The sequence below is a fragment of the Ammodytes marinus genome (assembly GCF_949987685.1).
Source record: "Ammodytes marinus genome assembly, chromosome: 9".
NCBI classification, from domain to species: Eukaryota; Metazoa; Chordata; class Actinopteri; order Uranoscopiformes; family Ammodytidae; genus Ammodytes; species Ammodytes marinus.
Window position 1 is genome coordinate 24,752,475 of NC_137213.1, and position 16,906 is coordinate 24,769,380.

Consider the following 16,906-nt stretch of genomic DNA (forward strand, 5'->3'; position numbering starts at 1 on the left):
AAGGAAGTCTTGATTATCACACAAAGATATTGGATATTCCCACACGGTGTAGACAGACAGACTTTACTTTGACAAAAAACTAAGAGATTGAACTTTATTTTCTTTTAATTAAAAAAAGGATAAATATGATCCTTGTTTTTCCTTTACTCTTCTTGTTTGTATGGGTCTTATTTTTGTCTCAAAAATGTTACTGAGTAAAAGACATCTCAATAAAAATTGCCAGAGAAATCTCAGAGCCATTATTTGCAGACATCAGAATTCACTGCAGCAATTAGTTTTTGGTAGTTTAAAGTTACCAAATGGATGATCTTTGGATACACATTCACAGGGTTGGGAATTATTTGGCTTTTTCCAAAGTTATATTTTATGAATAGGGATAGGGATCAGCATCTTGAACGATAAAGCAAATCACAACCTTAGACAATCGCATACAGGATACATTCTCCTCCCAATGTTTCTTTGTACAGTTTAAGTTTTGTTTTGTTCTCTGTTACCTGTTTGAGTTAATATTCGGCCAGGTCACTTCCTCGTGGAGTTTAGCTATTGTTGCCCATTGCCCCGCCCTCTTCATGAGGGTGTGACTTCCAGGTACACAACAAAAGCAACTAGTCACCTGTCAGAGCAGAAGGAGCTGTTTCCACTCTGTGTCCGTCTCTCTGGATCAACCTCTTAACAATGCTGCTGCTGATCCTGTTTGCCGGATGTTTGGCCTCGTGTGCTGCACAGACAAGTGAGTACTCTGGCAGAAACCAGTGAAAGACTTACAGGAGAGATATGCTTTTAAAATGTGTATACATACTGTGCTGTGCGTTTATTGAGTTGAGTTGAGTAGTCAACCACTATACGATACTGTGACGAAATATGGCCCCTCGAAAAACGATTTTTGCAATGATCGAAAAAACGATTTTTGCAATGATCGAAATATTGTGTTCAATTTCATCTACGATACATCGCAATATCTGTGTAACTGAACAAGGAAAAAAAATACCCTTAAAAAGGCAGGAATTATGTATTTTTTCACAGAACTGACTTTAGATAAAGCTTATTAGATTCATTAGTGCACAATCTGTGCATCACAAACCGGCCAAACGCACATAAAACATTGTACAACAAATTACATTGTGCACCTTTCAGTAGTGACTTTCAAAATAGCAAAAGGGAGAAATCTGTTTCATAGAACACCTACATGCATGTTGTAATAAAATATCACTGTTTGGCGCCAGTGTATCGATAATGTGTGACAAGAGAAATTACAACAATATCTCTTAGTATTGAATTTTTGTCCCACCCTTAGTTTGTAGTAAGAAGCTCAGCGGTCTAAATTCAAAATGTGTTTCCTTAGCATCTGACCCGAGGACGACAACCACTTTTCCCAGCTCCCTTCCACAACAAATCCCTTCCACAACACCAGTCCTTCTCACTCCTGATTCAACAGGCAATGGTTGGTTCACTTTGAGCTGTCTGGATATCACTAAGCTTGAAATCTAACATAGTTAGACAGATATTGAATTTGTTTTTTTGCATCCCATAGTTGTGGCAATCCTTCAGACAGCTGTCCAGTCCCGGCTTGAGCAAAATGAAACAACAATTGGTCCAGTGCTGACTGAGGTAACCTTGTCCACCGTCTTCACAAATGTACATTTAATGTCCAATTATGTATCCTAATCTTTGACTTCTATCATAAAACATTCTTAAAACCGAGTCAGTTTATTCACTCTGAAATAATCTGTGCAGTAGACAAATTCGAGTTATTGTCTCTCAAGTGGACACCTACCTGAGTATAATGAATTCCAAGAAACGTTTATGTCTTTCAGCTGGCCTCTATTATCAAGTTGCTGAACCCTGAGCTGAACTTCAGTCTAACGCTAAAGAACATCACCAAAGTCTGAATCCTCACCTCATGATGTACTGTGTGCTGTGTGCTGTCACTTGTTTAGGAATACCAATGTGCAGTTTTAAATGTGTTAGTTTTGTTTTCTCTATGAAGCCTGCAGATCTTAAAAGGAAATTCCTTCCCACAACTGACGAAGAATTGTGAGTCAAAATGAAATGCAGTAAGGCATGATTGGGTCTAAAATGTTAATTATTACAAAGTTACTGCATTTTGCTTTGATTTGATCACAGAAAGGTGTGTGGGAAAGGATAATGCTGAAATGACTCAAAACTCTATTATAATGATTAATTATATGAACCCTATACCCCAACTGTTCTGTGCTGCGACTCGAAAGTGAGACATGAGTGTGTATAATAAGTAATGTAGCAGCCCAATATAAACCAAACGACACTAAGGTTGATTATCGTTTGACATGCTTTATTTTTATGCTTAAAAATGCATAAATGTAAAGACTTGTTTATCAATTTCCTTCCTGTTTTGTGTGTGTCCCATTGCAAATATATTCCTGATACTTTGCAGTCTGTCATCAAATAAAATAAATGTATATATTAGTAATGTATTTCTAGTACATACTAAGTCACCTTTTAATCACCAATGCCCATGTTTGACAACATTTGATGGAGAGATTTTCACTACATACACAACACGTGACAACTGTTACAACTGCACAGAATAAATAAATCCGTAACTTCATAGCCAGACTGAATCGTAATAATTTAGTTTCATTTTTACTGATTGAATTGCTGAACATAAAAGTGAAGTGGGCAGGGAATCAGAGGCTTCAAAAAAGGCTAAGAATTTAGATGAAAGATTTAACAAACAAGTAATGTTTTTGTGAGGTTTTCTGGCGAATCCAAGGTTGTTGTTTTTTGTATAGTTTATTTGGCTTAAAAAGTAGTAGAATTTTCTCAAGCCATAAAGGACACTTCTCCATCAGTTTATCAGATGTGATTCTAACTGGCAAACATATGGAAAACTACTGTATCTAAGAAGTCAGAGAAATGTAGTAGACTAGAAGTATGAAGTTGCACATATAAATCCAAAAAGTTAGATGGTTTTGACTCAGGAGCAGGAAGTGTAAAAGAGTGACAGTAGTTAATCTATCAGGAGAATCGCTGTCTAAAGCAGAGACTGAGGGAGCGGTCAAAAGGGACAATGCTGACAAGGGGCCTCCCAGGGAGATTATCTTACATATGACAAGTTGGACAAAAACAAAAACGGGGTCAAATCCTCTGTATTAAAAAAACAATGGATTGGAAGTTGTATGAAGTTTTAAAGGAAGAGATACTTTTGCAAGGAAAATGACATTCATCTGATGATCAACATGGTCATTTTAAATATATATAATATATAAAAGATGTAAACTGTTCATATCTGCAGGCATGTTCTTGCTGCAGTTCCACTTTCAGCCAGCAGAGGGCAACATCGATCAACCCTCCTCTCACACAGCTTCTCATCCTGCTCAGTACCTTTAGTATTAAAAAGGGTTGCAACATTTTCTTTTCATTTTTTAATATTCCACCTGTGCACCTGAAAATGTCTTGTCACTTCAGAGGATACAATGGAACCTTTCAACAGATTTGGAATATAGCCTTTTTTAATTTTATAAATCTGAGAATAAATTTCCTTTTTTTTAAGAACAAAATGTATTGTAAATCAGACAATTAAAACCATATGAACAAATCCTTCTGCGATATCTTTCGGAGTATTGAGGTAATATGAAAAAACTAATGTGGCCGTTAAAGTTGGTTGTATCGGAGAAATATACAGACGCAAACAGACAAAGTTTAAAAAAATATATAAACCCAAATGTACACATGTTGGACCTTTTATTTACAGTAGTATGAAAGAAGACATGTTATTGAAGAAAAATAGATAAAATCTCAAAATGGACCTTTGTCGACAATGTTTTTGCCTGCAGTGTCTCTCTTCACCCGATGTCATGTTTTTAGTGCAGTCAGTGTGAGAGCACAAAACCTCCTGTGTGGTGTGTTAAATGAATGCGCCGCACTGTTTGATAGTGTTGCTGTCACTAATGGTTCAAGTATACACTTCACACTCCAAGTACAATCTAGAGTTCTGATAATGTCTTAAACAGAGACTATTAGGAGATCATGTTCTAGAGACACATCTTTCACTAGTTCAAGAACTGTGTTCAAGGCTGAGGTGAGGTTAACCTCCGTAATCAATTATGCAAAAGTTTCAAATTTAAGTTGTACAAACATGTTTGTACAGCAGCTAAAATGCAGAAATATTTCCCTTAATTGGAGGAGATTGATGTTTTTTGTTTTTGTTTTGTTTGCTTGGTTTTGGTAATTGTTTTCTTTATATATATATATATATATATATATATATATATATATATATATATATATATATATATATATATATATATATTTTTTTTTTTATATATATATTTTTTTTGTTTATATGTAACTTGGAGAGGTCACTCGATAAGCCCATTCGGGTTTCTGACCTCTCCAGCACATACTCTTTTAATCTTTACATGTGTTAATGTATTTGTTGAGTGTGTTGAGTGTGTGCAAATAAAAGAAAAAAAAAGAGACCAAATTAGAGCAAAAATGAGAGAGAATATTGGCTTCACGCTCAATAGGCGGATCCTCAACATCCACTGTTAAAAAGGCAACACAAGCAAACAAACTACCTAAGAAAGGCTTTTTTCAAAACACCAATTTTACACATGCCAATGTCAACCTCAAAGCATCTTAAAGATTTACAAATAAATAAGATTTAACTTGTTCTACATTACTGTGTAGGCCTATTAGTCTGTTCTCAGATATAGATAAACAAAAGGTTATCTTGTGTCTTTAATGGAGTCCTTAATAAGCTGTCCACAGTGCATTCTGTGGCTTATCCAGAGGAACAGGGGCACTGTTTGTAAAAAGAATCGTTGATGATATGGTCCTGGCGGGTGTCAGCAAGTTCAAGTCCATTGGAAAACAACGTCTGCAGAAGGTATGCCATTTTTATATAAAAACTTGTGACACTGGCTTCGAAAGCTGTTCAGCCAAATTGTAGATGGTTCCACAAGTCGTAGCGAATGGGGTAAAATATACACAGTCACCTGCTTATTTAATGTAAACGACACGAATAAACAATACTGAGCGTGTTAACTTTCTCTGTGTGTCGCTTGAAATCATCAGTTTCCTCCACTCTGTCCCACGCTCTATCACTAATCAATGTTTGACTCTACTCTTTTCCACATGACCCGTGTTGTGCCGCCCTTTTTAAGCCATGGGGACCATGGTTGGGACAGACCCAGGCTGTCATTAACAGGACGTCAATGCACTGTGCATACACAGGACCTGAACCCCAAACTGCCTTCAGGATGGACCGGAGATTCCTGTTTCTAGCCTCTGCTCTCCTTCTGGGGACCACACTCACCATCTCACTGGCAGATCGCACCACACAGTGCAAAGTCAAATGGTAACGTTGATATTCATTTAATTTTTTTTATTTGAGTATACAGGTGCATCTAAAAAATATATATCATGGAAAATATTCTAGATTTATTATACATGAACTGAAAGTTGTTTTATTTATTTTTTATTTGACATATTTTATTACATTGTTCACAGGTGGTAAGAGGCATCCAACACATAACTCATACATTCATACATTTCATATCCAGCATCTCAAAATATTACAATATAAGACCAATCAAAAAACAGAATATTGTAATATGTAAAAAGAAGTCTGGATTTTGGATTTCCATGCGCTGTAAGCCGTAATCACTTAATTAAAACAATAGAAAGGCTAGAAATATTTCACTTTATGTTTAAAAAGCGAAGATGTCCACGATATATATATATATATATATATATATATATATATATATATATATATATATATATATATATTTCTTTTGATGCACCTGTAGTGTAAAGTCAGCAATAATAGAGAGAGTGCAGATATGTATTGAACTTGGGTTGAATCAGACTGTATATGAGCATCCTGTGGGTGTGTTTATATCTGTGAATTATCTGTATTGTTATAACTTCATAACTATTTTGTTTGATTATCAATGTCATGCCGTGACTGTATTAATGTCCACAGAGCAGACATTCAATCATGTGACCAGTTAGACACGGATAATGCTTTATGATGCTCCCTGGGTTGCATGACATCCACTGCTGTAAAGGGGCTGAATGCATGTTAGACAAGCTACTCATGAATACTACGTTTTGTGGTGTCTATGTTTGTCATACATGTTATCTTGGACATGGGTAGACTACGGGACTCACAAGACTCACATTGCCCATAACTGGGCACAGAGAAAAAAAATCTTTTGGTAATTATATTGAAGAGACTGGGTTGGTTTAACAGAATCTCTACTGCGATACGTAAAGTTTTGATTTTTTCTGATGTGTTAAATAAATAAATAAATGGAACCCTCGCTGCTCTGCTCTTCAGGTTGTTTAACATCTCGTGTGAAGGCATCCAGGGAACGCTGGTGGAGCAGATCAAGGCGTGGCAGATCAGCCAAAGCTGTCTCTACACAGGAGAGAGGTGCTCGTATGAGGTGGGGAAACATCTTGGTCAGCTAATATATTGACTGAATCATGATTAATAAGGAGTTAAACGAACAGGTCCTTTTTTTGTTCAAAAAAGAATCCCCGTGGGCGGCATTAATTTCAATGAGAACCAAAATACAGATGGGTAACACTTTACAATAAGGTACACAAAATTGTAGTACCTACTACATAGATATGTGTTACCTACTACATAGGTTTTTTTTGTGTTACCTACTACATAGGGTTTTTTTTGTGCTACCTAATACATAGGTTTTTTTGTTGGTGTGTTACCTACTACATACGTTTTTTGTGTGCTACCTAACACATAGGTTTTTTTTTGTGCTACCTAACACATTGTTTTTTTTGTGCTACCTAACACATAGGGTTTTTTTTTGGTGTGTTACCTACTACATAAGTTTTTTTTGTGCTACCTAACACATAAATCAGGATGGTGAATCTTATGTTCATCTTATGTTAGGTAGCACACAAAAAAAACCTATGTAGTAGGTAACACAACAGAAAAAAAACCCTATGTGTTAGGTAGCACACAAAAAACCCTATGTGTAGGTAGCACAAAAAAAACCTATGTGTTAGGTAGCACAAAAAAACTTATGTAGTAGGTAACACACCAAAAAAAAAAAAACCTATGTGTTAGGTAGCACACAAAAAACCCTATGTGTAGGTAGCACAAAAAAAACCTATGTGTTAGGTAGCACAAAAAAAAACTTATGTAGTAGGTAACACCAAAAAAAACCTATGTAGTAGGTAACACATATCTATGTAGTAGGTACTACAATCTGGTGTACCTTATCGTAAAGTGTTACCCAGATGGGATTAAACATGTTTCCTGTCAGAGATAATGTATTCCTGTCAGACGTGACTCAATGTGAAATGTTCTGCAGCTTGTGTCCACAGCTCCTTACGTGCTCACCGCCTCACACACGTCCCCAACCACCAAGGCTGTGAACGACCTGCAGTTTCTCTTCGAGCAGTCCACCGTTTGCAAAGTGACTGTAAGTGTGTGTGTGTGTGTGTGTGTGTGTGTGTGTGTGTGTGTGTGTGTGTGTGTGTGTGTGTGTGTGTGTGTGTGTGCGTGGGGGGTAGGGGGGGTGTTTCTGCACGAGCAAACAGACTGATGCTAAAAAAAACTCCATAAAAAAACGTGTCTTGACCTCTACTGCTGGACTCACGACGCGCTTCGTTTCGAGATCCCAATATTTCATTTAAATCAAGTGAATCCCAGACTTCCTTATCGTGAATATTTCAATTTAGATTTGGTTGTAAACACGTAAACGATAACGTAAAATGATATCATCTACAGTATATGTGAGAGAAAAATCCTGGGTTGAGAGGGGTTAATCAGCTTGGACATGCTGTGTCTGAACTATGTGGTGTGTCTGATGTGCAGGGAGAGGCCGTGTCCGAGTTCCTCAAAGATCCAGTGGATAACAGCACAAACTACTGCAGCCTCCAGAACCTGATGGATGGTAAATGTTTAACAGGGGCTCTCAAGTCAACTAGAGTGCGTTTGGTTGTGTTGTGTTGTGTTTGTTTTTTTTCAACCGACAGTGTAGACTTGAATCATTATTGACTCATTTACCTCAGTGTGTTAATGAGCTATGATGATGGGTGTCTGTGTGCTTTTCCTTGTCCAGGAAGTGACCTGATCAATGCTGAGGGATACAAACAGTTCAGCAACAAGTGGATCTGTCCTGGGTTCGATACAGCCGAATGCACCCTCTCCTAGGGGGGGAAACCTGGTTATCACCGCTGTAGTTTTTCCTCATAGCTTATTCCTCTGTGCATGATATATGATTTTTGGTAGTAATTCACTAAGTGCTTTTTTAAAGTTGCTCCGAGGAACTTTCAGTATGTGTTTATTCTTGCACCCCCTTTGGACAAAAGCGGTAGTTTTTATACTACGCATGCTGTAGTTCCTGGGTGAGCGTACCCATGACAACGGCATCAAGACAAACTATACAAATATAGCATTCTTTGCACCGATGGCCTCGTTTGCTGTTACATGTCATTTATTATCATCAGAGGAAAAATGAGGCAGTTTCAGAAATATTTAAAAGTTCCTCGTAGCACCTTTAATTGCAGCTTGAAATTGTTTAAATTAGCTGGTAGTTTTACATGAATGAAAAGCTATGAAACTGCAGGATATTTTAACCGCTGATGCACAGAGACATCCCAGGTTTTAAATGTGGTATGACTAAAATGATTATTACAATAAAGGAAAACAATACAAGTAATAATAAAATGAGTGTCCTGTGTGATTGAGTTGTATTTAGGCTTCACCATTTCAAATTATGAGTGAGGTTCCATCAAAACAACTGTTTTCTAATTTGTGCTTTTTTTTGGATGACTCAGAGAATACATTTTGGTTTATTATGTGTTACAATGTGAATGCATACAGTGACTTTTATACAATGGTACTTTGAACACAAGTGCAGTGACCAAAAACAGGGTTTGTTAAAAGGATTGTTTTAGAAAAAAAAAAAGATTTACAATTTGATGACAACAAATATACACAAATTAAAACATCACTACTTTTTTTTTTTTTTACAGACAAATGACAAACTACATTCTGTAACCTATACATGAGTGATGCCTGGTGGAGCGGTTTTATTGAGGATAAGCAGGCACTTGAGAAAAGAGGGTAGGCAAGGCAGCAAAGGCAGCAAACAGTGTATAGCAGAGATATGAGTGATGAAAACAGCGCCCCCCTGTGGAGAAGCTGCAACCTGCTCAAGGCCAATGAGTGAGTCAGTTGCAGGAAGTGTGCTTTGATTTTGAAAAAAAATACACAACAACAATGACGCAGCGACTCAGTGCCAAAATGTATTGAAATGGTAAAAAAAAACAAAAAAAAACAGCAACACTATGGCGCTCTCTTACGTGTTTATGGAGTTAGGTTCATGAAACATTCAAACTCTTCATATTAAAGTGAAGAAGAGCAGCCCTTAAACAAGGTGCTGGCCTGACACTATAAGTCACAGTTAAGATCTTCAGGAACCGGCAGGAGAATATTGGTTCAAATGTACAATTTAACAGATTCTGATGGTATTTGCATTTTAAAGCTGGGTTAGGTGGGTCAGCTTTAATATGGAATCAAACTGTCGGACTAAATCTCCCTGGATAAATTAGAACATTACACATTCTTCAGTAAATGGAGAACCATCACATGATAGAATTCCAGCAAGTTATTTGATGTACTTTTTTTCTTTGAAGAATATCCGACAAAAGCAAAAACAACCATTCACACAATTCTTAAAAAATTAAATCTGAGCTTGAGCTACATATTTTTTTCCATAGTTTTATTAAATCCTCATAGAAGATATCCCTCCATCTGTGTAGAACAGTAAATCACATTTTCAGAGGAAAGCAACACTTTGCTGTTTCTCGAGTGCCTGCTCCTTGGCAATGACTCATTTGAGATGTCAGGCCTTTTATAACTTGACCTGGCAGAAGCCATCCTCCCAAATGTTATATGTGTGTCTCGCCACTCTGTCCATGCAGGGCCTGGATGTCAACATGAGGACAAAACAGGAAGCTGGCTGCTGCGCGACAAGGTGGTGGTGGCAACCTTCCAATGGAGGTCAATGTGTTTTAGCGCCTGCCTGTGTCTCTGTCGGTATGTCACATTCAGTCAGGCAGCAGTTGAGCAGCATCTGGGTGAATCTAGTGGCATAGGCTGCGAAGGGGAATGGAGAGGTCAGCTAGTATCTGGGTGAAGGGTGTAAAATTGTGTAATGACAAGCATGGTAATCTCACACTTCATGCTCTGGATGTTTATTTGACACATGGCTAAACAAACACAGGACAGTAACTCACTGTCGATCTTGAGTTACAACTGAGACAAACATCCGACCTACGTCATTCAAATGAATATGACTTTTTGGTAAATGGTAAACTTACCATTGAACTTGTGCAGGAATTGTGGCCGCCTCTCCTCGGGTAGGTAAATGGCCACATAGTAGACTGGCACCCCAGACACTGCAATGCCAATCCCTATGAGAGAGTTGATGGTGTCGCCGTACAGAGGGACAATGACTAAGAACAGGCTGCACAGGCAGTAGATGAAGGGGAAGAACAAGGTCAACTGTGGAGAGAAGAACACACAAACATGTAGTTGGTTGGCTTGTAAAGTAATGGATGGTAAAGTAATATCTGTAGAGCAATGTTTCCAGCCAAAACGCAAGCTGTGGATCGTCAGTGCTTCATATTAGGTTCATATTCAGAGAAAGCGCAACATGAATGGACCCTTGAGGTCACTGAGTTTGGGCTGTGCACAAAGACAAGCTCAGCCAGGTAGGAAAAAGCTTCCTGCCTCTCTCTACTCTCTGACTTCTGACCTCTCTTTTTAGCCTTTACTTTGTGTAGCAGCACATCTTCCTCTGGGAATACCATGCACTGCTCTGCACATTTGCGTTCCAGTTCATGCAATATTTTATTGAACAATTTGCCTCCTGTTAACTAAAATCCCCTAAATGTCTACCCATGTAAGTTGCATGATAGCACCTTCTGAGAAGAGTTGTATTTATCAATCCAAATGAAAGTTTTTGTCATTTAAGTTTGATAAACTGTACAGGAATTTGGTTTAGATGAGGCGGGCTATGCTCTGGTTCTTAGTATTTGGACCAACCATGGCAGTTCTCTGCCTGAACGTTCCTAAAAAACAACGACTGTTATTGCGGAGACCGTTTGATACGGCCACGCCCACACAGTCCTGTCAAAATGTCTAGACAGTAAAAATGCTGTTTTTTTAAACTAAGTTTTATAATATTTAATTTCAATCAGACATTTGTAAAACTTCACCCAACTTTGACATCATATATTGATTTTTTTTTAACTATCTTGGACTTTACATTATTCTATACAGATACATTTGCACAGTCAACATGGAGAAAGCAGCACCTTCACAGGCCTGTGTCTGTCTGGCTGAGTGAATCGTAGGTAGATGAGACCGGCAACAGAGAGACCCAGGAAGAGCCAGTAACTGAAGCTGAAATAGTTGATGAGCTGGAACACGTCCTCCACACACAGGAATATCAGACCCATTAACCCCTGCAGTGCCAAGGAAACAGAACATGAAGCAATAACTGAATCGTTAATTGTTTTGATGAATCTGATGCTCCCTTGAATTTAGGAGTGAGATGGAATGGTCCTCACATTGAAGAGCAGAGCAGGTATGGGTGTGTAGCGCTCCAGATGAATCAGACACAGACTGTCGGGAAGGTGGCCCTCTCTGGCCCCGACAAAGAACAACCTGCACAAGGCAACAAAGATTCAGCATGATTGGCCAAAATACCAATTGTGATATATGAGGCTAAAAGCACAGCCTGTTTGTTACTTCCTGGTTACCGTGAGGCAGCAATGATAGAAGTGTTGAGTCCTCCATAGCATGACATTGCCACTGAAACAGGAATAATCCAGTTGAACGGTCCCAGGACTGCATTGCCAAATGTCTGTGGGGTCAGAGTGACTTGGTTTATTACAAACTGAACACTCGTGGTGTAGCATTCTGATCAGATAGGTTTTCACAAGAGCCTATCAGTTCTTCAGACCGTTTTACTTTACATTACAGAGTACACAGTGTTTAGGGTCAACAATTTCTGAGCATAGCGCGACTATATTTAGCAGTTGGTCACTTACTACAGCTACGGCGTCACTGGCCAGCAGAGACGGCATGTCCAGAACTACGTAGTACGCCACATTGACGAGAAGGTAGATGATGGTCACTATGGGCATGGAAATGGCAATGGCCAGGGGCAGATTCCTACAACAACAGCAAAAAACAACACACATCAGCCTCGAAAGTTGCAATAAACACTTTGCATAGGGTTTATATGATGCCAAAAGCCCCTATCCATTTGCTCAGGTACAGAGTCTACATGTGTTGACAATAAAATCCTGGGATTTAACAACCAAGCTAGTTCTGTCAAATAAGCCAAAACAGTACAGCCAATGAAAAAGGACAATTCGAAAAGTATAAAAGTTGTATCTTTTTTTAGCTCTGTTTTTGGTCTCCAACAACTCCTGAGGGAAATATCTAGCACTTTAGCTGCTTCATGCTCATCGATGTTTACCAGCAAGTTGCCAACCTTATGTAACAGTCGTTTGGTGCTGGGATGGTATGAGAGAGTTGCGAGGCTGAATAAAATCATTAAAGATCACATGGTATGCAAAATTACAGGTTAGAAATTGGTATTTGGATTTATACTAGAAACTGTTTTCATGTTCTAGTGTCCAGAAAGAACCTTTATATTTCTCACAGTGCCCTTGTTGAATCTCCTCGCTTAGCCTCTCTCTAAAAACTGTCTGTTTTGGAACCTGTCTTTTTAGGCCCGCCTTCCAAAAAGCCCAATCTGCTCTGATTGGTCCTGAATCTAACGGCTGGTTCGAAATCTAACTGCCAGTTCGACTAATGGGTATCTAGGAGTGTGCTTATTACAGGTGGAGGTGGTGCTTAGTGAGGTCTGAAATGGGGATCGGGGATCTGAATGGGGGTTTTGAACATTGGGAGTATCTAGACACACTGGTGACCTTTTAGCCATTCAACCGTAGCTATTTCCCCATAATGCTCAAAGTCAAAAATGTGAGCAGATTTCTCACCAGAGTGCCAAATCACAGAGTAAAATTAAGTCTTTTAAAGATCTCCTATTATACTACTTTTTTGATCATAATTTCTCATTAATGACTCCTGTAGAGCAACCTGACACGAATCACAGCACGAAAAACCATGTAGATTTTCGGGAAACTCTTCCTCTCATCTGGGTGCATTCAGCAGTCTCTGTCCACACTCGGCTTTGTGCTTCTCTGCACAGCCACCCCAGACGGTCAGCAGGGAATACGTTTAAATGCATGTAAGTCATTATTTGATACTTTAGTATGGTTAAATATGACTATAAATCATTATAACAACGTTTATAGGTCATAAAAGTCGAAAAAGTATAATAGGTCCTCTTTAAAGTGTGTGTGCGTTAGTTACCTTTCTGGGTTCTCAATCTCCTCAGTGACAAAGTTGAGTGTGTCCCAGCCAGAGTAGGAGAAGAGAGCCGCGTAGAGGGCCAGAGCAATGGCCCCAGGATCTGTGGAGGAGCCTTCGAACGAATCCTCAAAGCTCTTTGTTTCTCCTTCACAAAGACACGTCTAATGTTTATTTGTTTTTCTTTTAACATGGTCTCCTCTGCTGTTATTGTTCTTCTAATGTAGTCTTACCAGCAGATATTTTCAGAAGTCCTATTAGTATGATGAGGATGAGCGACATGAGTTTAGCGTAGGTGAAAATGTCCGAGACAAAGGTCCCCCACTTCACACAGGCACAGTTGATGAAGATGAGAATACCTGGAGGAACCAGAAGAATTACGTAACCCTTTTTTTGTGCGAATGAGATGTTAATGCATAAAACAAGGTGGACTTACGCTTTCAATACCGCTTGTTAGGTTGCATTTGCAAAGCAGACAAGGGAAAAATCATTCAGGAAACGTTTAGTGTGAGGGTACAGACACCCACTTCATGACGTATGGCACTGCTGCTCTCTAACCTAAATACCTCTCCTGCTAACATCTTCACAGCACAAAGCCAGTCTGATAACCATGTTGGTATTTGTGCGAGGACTGTCTGGCGGTTCTTTATATATCTATATACTGTATCCATATCTATTTATAACTATAGCTGATCCCCCCCCCCACACACACACAGGGTTACTGAGTTTGTTACGCTATGAATGGACAGCTAAAGGTGCAGTACGCTATGCATATAAAACCACTCCAACGCCTGTTATATGGTCCCATGTCATCCTTACTAGGAAGTACAAAAGCTTTTTTGTTAATCTGTTTTCCTGGGTAGCAAAAAATAACCCTAACTCGTAGCAATTCAAATGGGTGTTTCTGTGACAGCTTAACCAATAAAAGCCAATCTGCTAAAAGTGTTGTTTTTCTTTATTTAAACCAGCTACATTGGATTAGATGTGGGAGCTTTGACAAAAACGATTTACGGCAGGCAGAAGGGAACATCCTGTGTTTCATGAACAGTACTTAAAGCGGCTACGAGTAACATTTAAATATCTTTTAAACAGCCTCATGTTTCCTCTGATAATCATAAATTACCTTTAACAGCAAACGAGACCCTCAGTGCAAAGAAAGACGTTTTTAAATAGTTTTTATTACTGCTTTTGGTCTGGTCGCACACCCAGTCCGATTTTCGGTTCGCTCGTGCAGGCTCTATGGTCACATATCCGTATTGGTCGCAGATTTCAGTGTGGCGCAGCAACGTGAATTGAGAAGCCTATCCCAGGTGAGGGAAGGGGAGCGGGAGCTTTGTTTGAGACAGTTATTTGTCGTCATAATGACTGATAACGGGGCTGAACCATCAAAGAAAAAATGCAATGAAGAAAAGCTAAAAGGGAGAGTGATATAGGCTACGGGCGGGACCAGGGCGTTGCCAAGCAACGTGTATACAATTTCACGAGAGCGAAACTAGACTGCAGTGTTTACTCCTAAATGAATGAGCGGTTGGTACTAACACAAAGTTTGCTTTGCTTCACCATCATCAGATAACCATTATCTGAAATAGTCATTATTTACAACAACATAAACACATTACCTCATCGTGATCCATACTAACTGCCGTCTCTGGTCTCATCTGCTTCGTGATGAGGTAATGTATTTATATGTGACTGTAAGATAATGGTAATCTGACGATGTTGAAGCAAAGTAAACTTGATTTAGTACCATTAGCGGAACCATTAGTTGGGGATTTCATGGCAGTAGTAGTAGTAGTAGTTTCATAGTAGACAATGCACACATTTAGTCAAAAGAACACAGAGTATACAGATAAAACCACAGAAAGTACATTGTTAGTTACAATTTGCTGAACCTCACTCACTCAGAAACAGGTATGTGTTTTCTTACAGATGCAGGCTGCAGCGATGAGGCGCACGGCGTCGTATGGAGGCTGACATGTTGGGTAGAAAGCCTCCACCAGGTAATTGGCGAAGGTGAGGGAAATGACCGCCTGGCTGGCCGGCTCGATCAGCAGGATGGAAGTCCACAGGCGGATGAAAGCCAGGAAGCCTCCAAAGGACTCCAGGATGTAAGCGTAGCTGGCTCCCGACTTTGTGATGGTGGTGCCCAGCTCCGCGTAGCACAGGGCCCCAAACACCGAGAAGATGCCGCCGATGGCCCAGATGAGCAGTGACAGCCCATAAGAGCCACTGTGCATGAGAACGCCCTTAGGTGAGACAAAGATCCCAGAGCCAATCATGTTGCCGACAATGAGGCAGATTCCATTCATGAGAGAGATTTCTCTCTTCAACTGCATTTTCTCTCTTCCATTGTTCTGGGCCTTTAAGTCGTCGTCAGACGGAACCCGGGATCTCGGGCATATCGTCTGTGTCACCACCCCAATCTTCTGCCTCAGGTCCCCCATAGGTCTGGTTGCTGATATGGAGGTGACAGGGCAAGAATGAAAAGGGGATTGTTCCAATTTAACAGTCAAAACTCAATGGTATTCCACATGATTATGACACGATTTCCTAAACTATACTTTTCAATTACAGTCTCACCACTCATCTCAAGATTGAAAGATTAAAATGTAATAGCTGTCATTGTCCAGTACAAAAAGAAAGGCTAATGCATGTAGCCATTCCCCCCTTGTAGTGAACTCTTTACACACAGGGACAAAACATACTTAAGACAGCGCTACCTTTTTGGTGGCAACTTTGCAAAAAAGGACAAAAAGTGAGCTTACCTTATGTCCTTTCTTCTCGAAAAATCAACAGGTCTATATTAGTTCCTCAGAACAGAGAGTCCCCGAGGTATGGCACTGAGACATTGGTGAGATCACATCTAAGAGGCAGCAACAGGACGGTCGATGTTGAAATCCCTGCAGCCCAGAACTACGGGTGTTTTTCCAGCACTGGGCGAACCACACTCTCGTGTTCCCCCCCTGTGCTATTTTCAGAGACTAGCAGACCCTGTCCCTGCCCCCCAGGGAGCCTTCCAATGTAAAGACAGTTGTTGCTTCTGGGTCAATCTGCAGGGTGAACTGATTAGATTATATGATGTAAAATACATTGTGACGTGCACTGTCTTTTTAAAATAATCTCTTACTGCACTGTGATTAGTTCAACAGCTGCTTCTGACGGACAGGTTGTAAAAGGCCCCCCAACCTCCTCCGACATAGGAGCAAGACATCCAAACGGAAAGAAATAGTGGTTGTTATTTTGTCCTATAATGGTGATTTGGTATCTCTTAGTGGTTGATTTGTGTCTTCTTGCGTCTCTTTGTGTCAAACCAGCAATTAGATTAATCAGAGCCAATCAGAGCAAACTGGGCTTTTTGGAAGGCGGGGCTTAAAGAGACAGGTTTTAGAATAGACCTTTTCAAAGAGAGGCTCAGAAGATGAGATTCAACAATTGCACTGTGAGAAAACTAAAAGTTTTTTTGAACACTACACATTGAGAACAGTT

At 39.5% G+C, this 16,906-nt stretch overlaps 1 protein-coding gene and 1 long non-coding RNA gene across 2 annotated transcripts; one reads left to right on the top strand and one right to left on the bottom strand.

The window, feature by feature from the left end:
- The first annotated feature begins 630 nt into the window (after positions 1 to 630).
- On the top strand, positions 631 to 2,574 carry LOC307255943. The gene is made up of 4 exons (XR_013845048.1): positions 631 to 730; positions 1,343 to 1,441; positions 1,532 to 1,608; positions 1,815 to 2,574. It is a non-coding gene; the product is annotated as an uncharacterized lncRNA (long non-coding RNA).
- A 7,457-nt stretch (positions 2,575 to 10,031) lies between these two features.
- Positions 10,032 to 15,864, bottom strand: LOC307255432 (Y+L amino acid transporter 2; the record flags this gene model as incomplete). Its single annotated transcript, XM_080034114.1, has 9 exons — positions 10,032 to 10,126; positions 10,351 to 10,534; positions 11,350 to 11,499; positions 11,605 to 11,701; positions 11,797 to 11,900; positions 12,088 to 12,211; positions 13,424 to 13,568; positions 13,654 to 13,779; positions 15,348 to 15,864. The coding sequence occupies 9 exons, from the start codon at positions 15,862 to 15,864 to the stop codon at positions 10,032 to 10,034; spliced, it is 1,542 nt and encodes a 513-aa protein (XP_079890240.1).
- Positions 15,865 to 16,906: the final 1,042 nt, after the last annotated feature.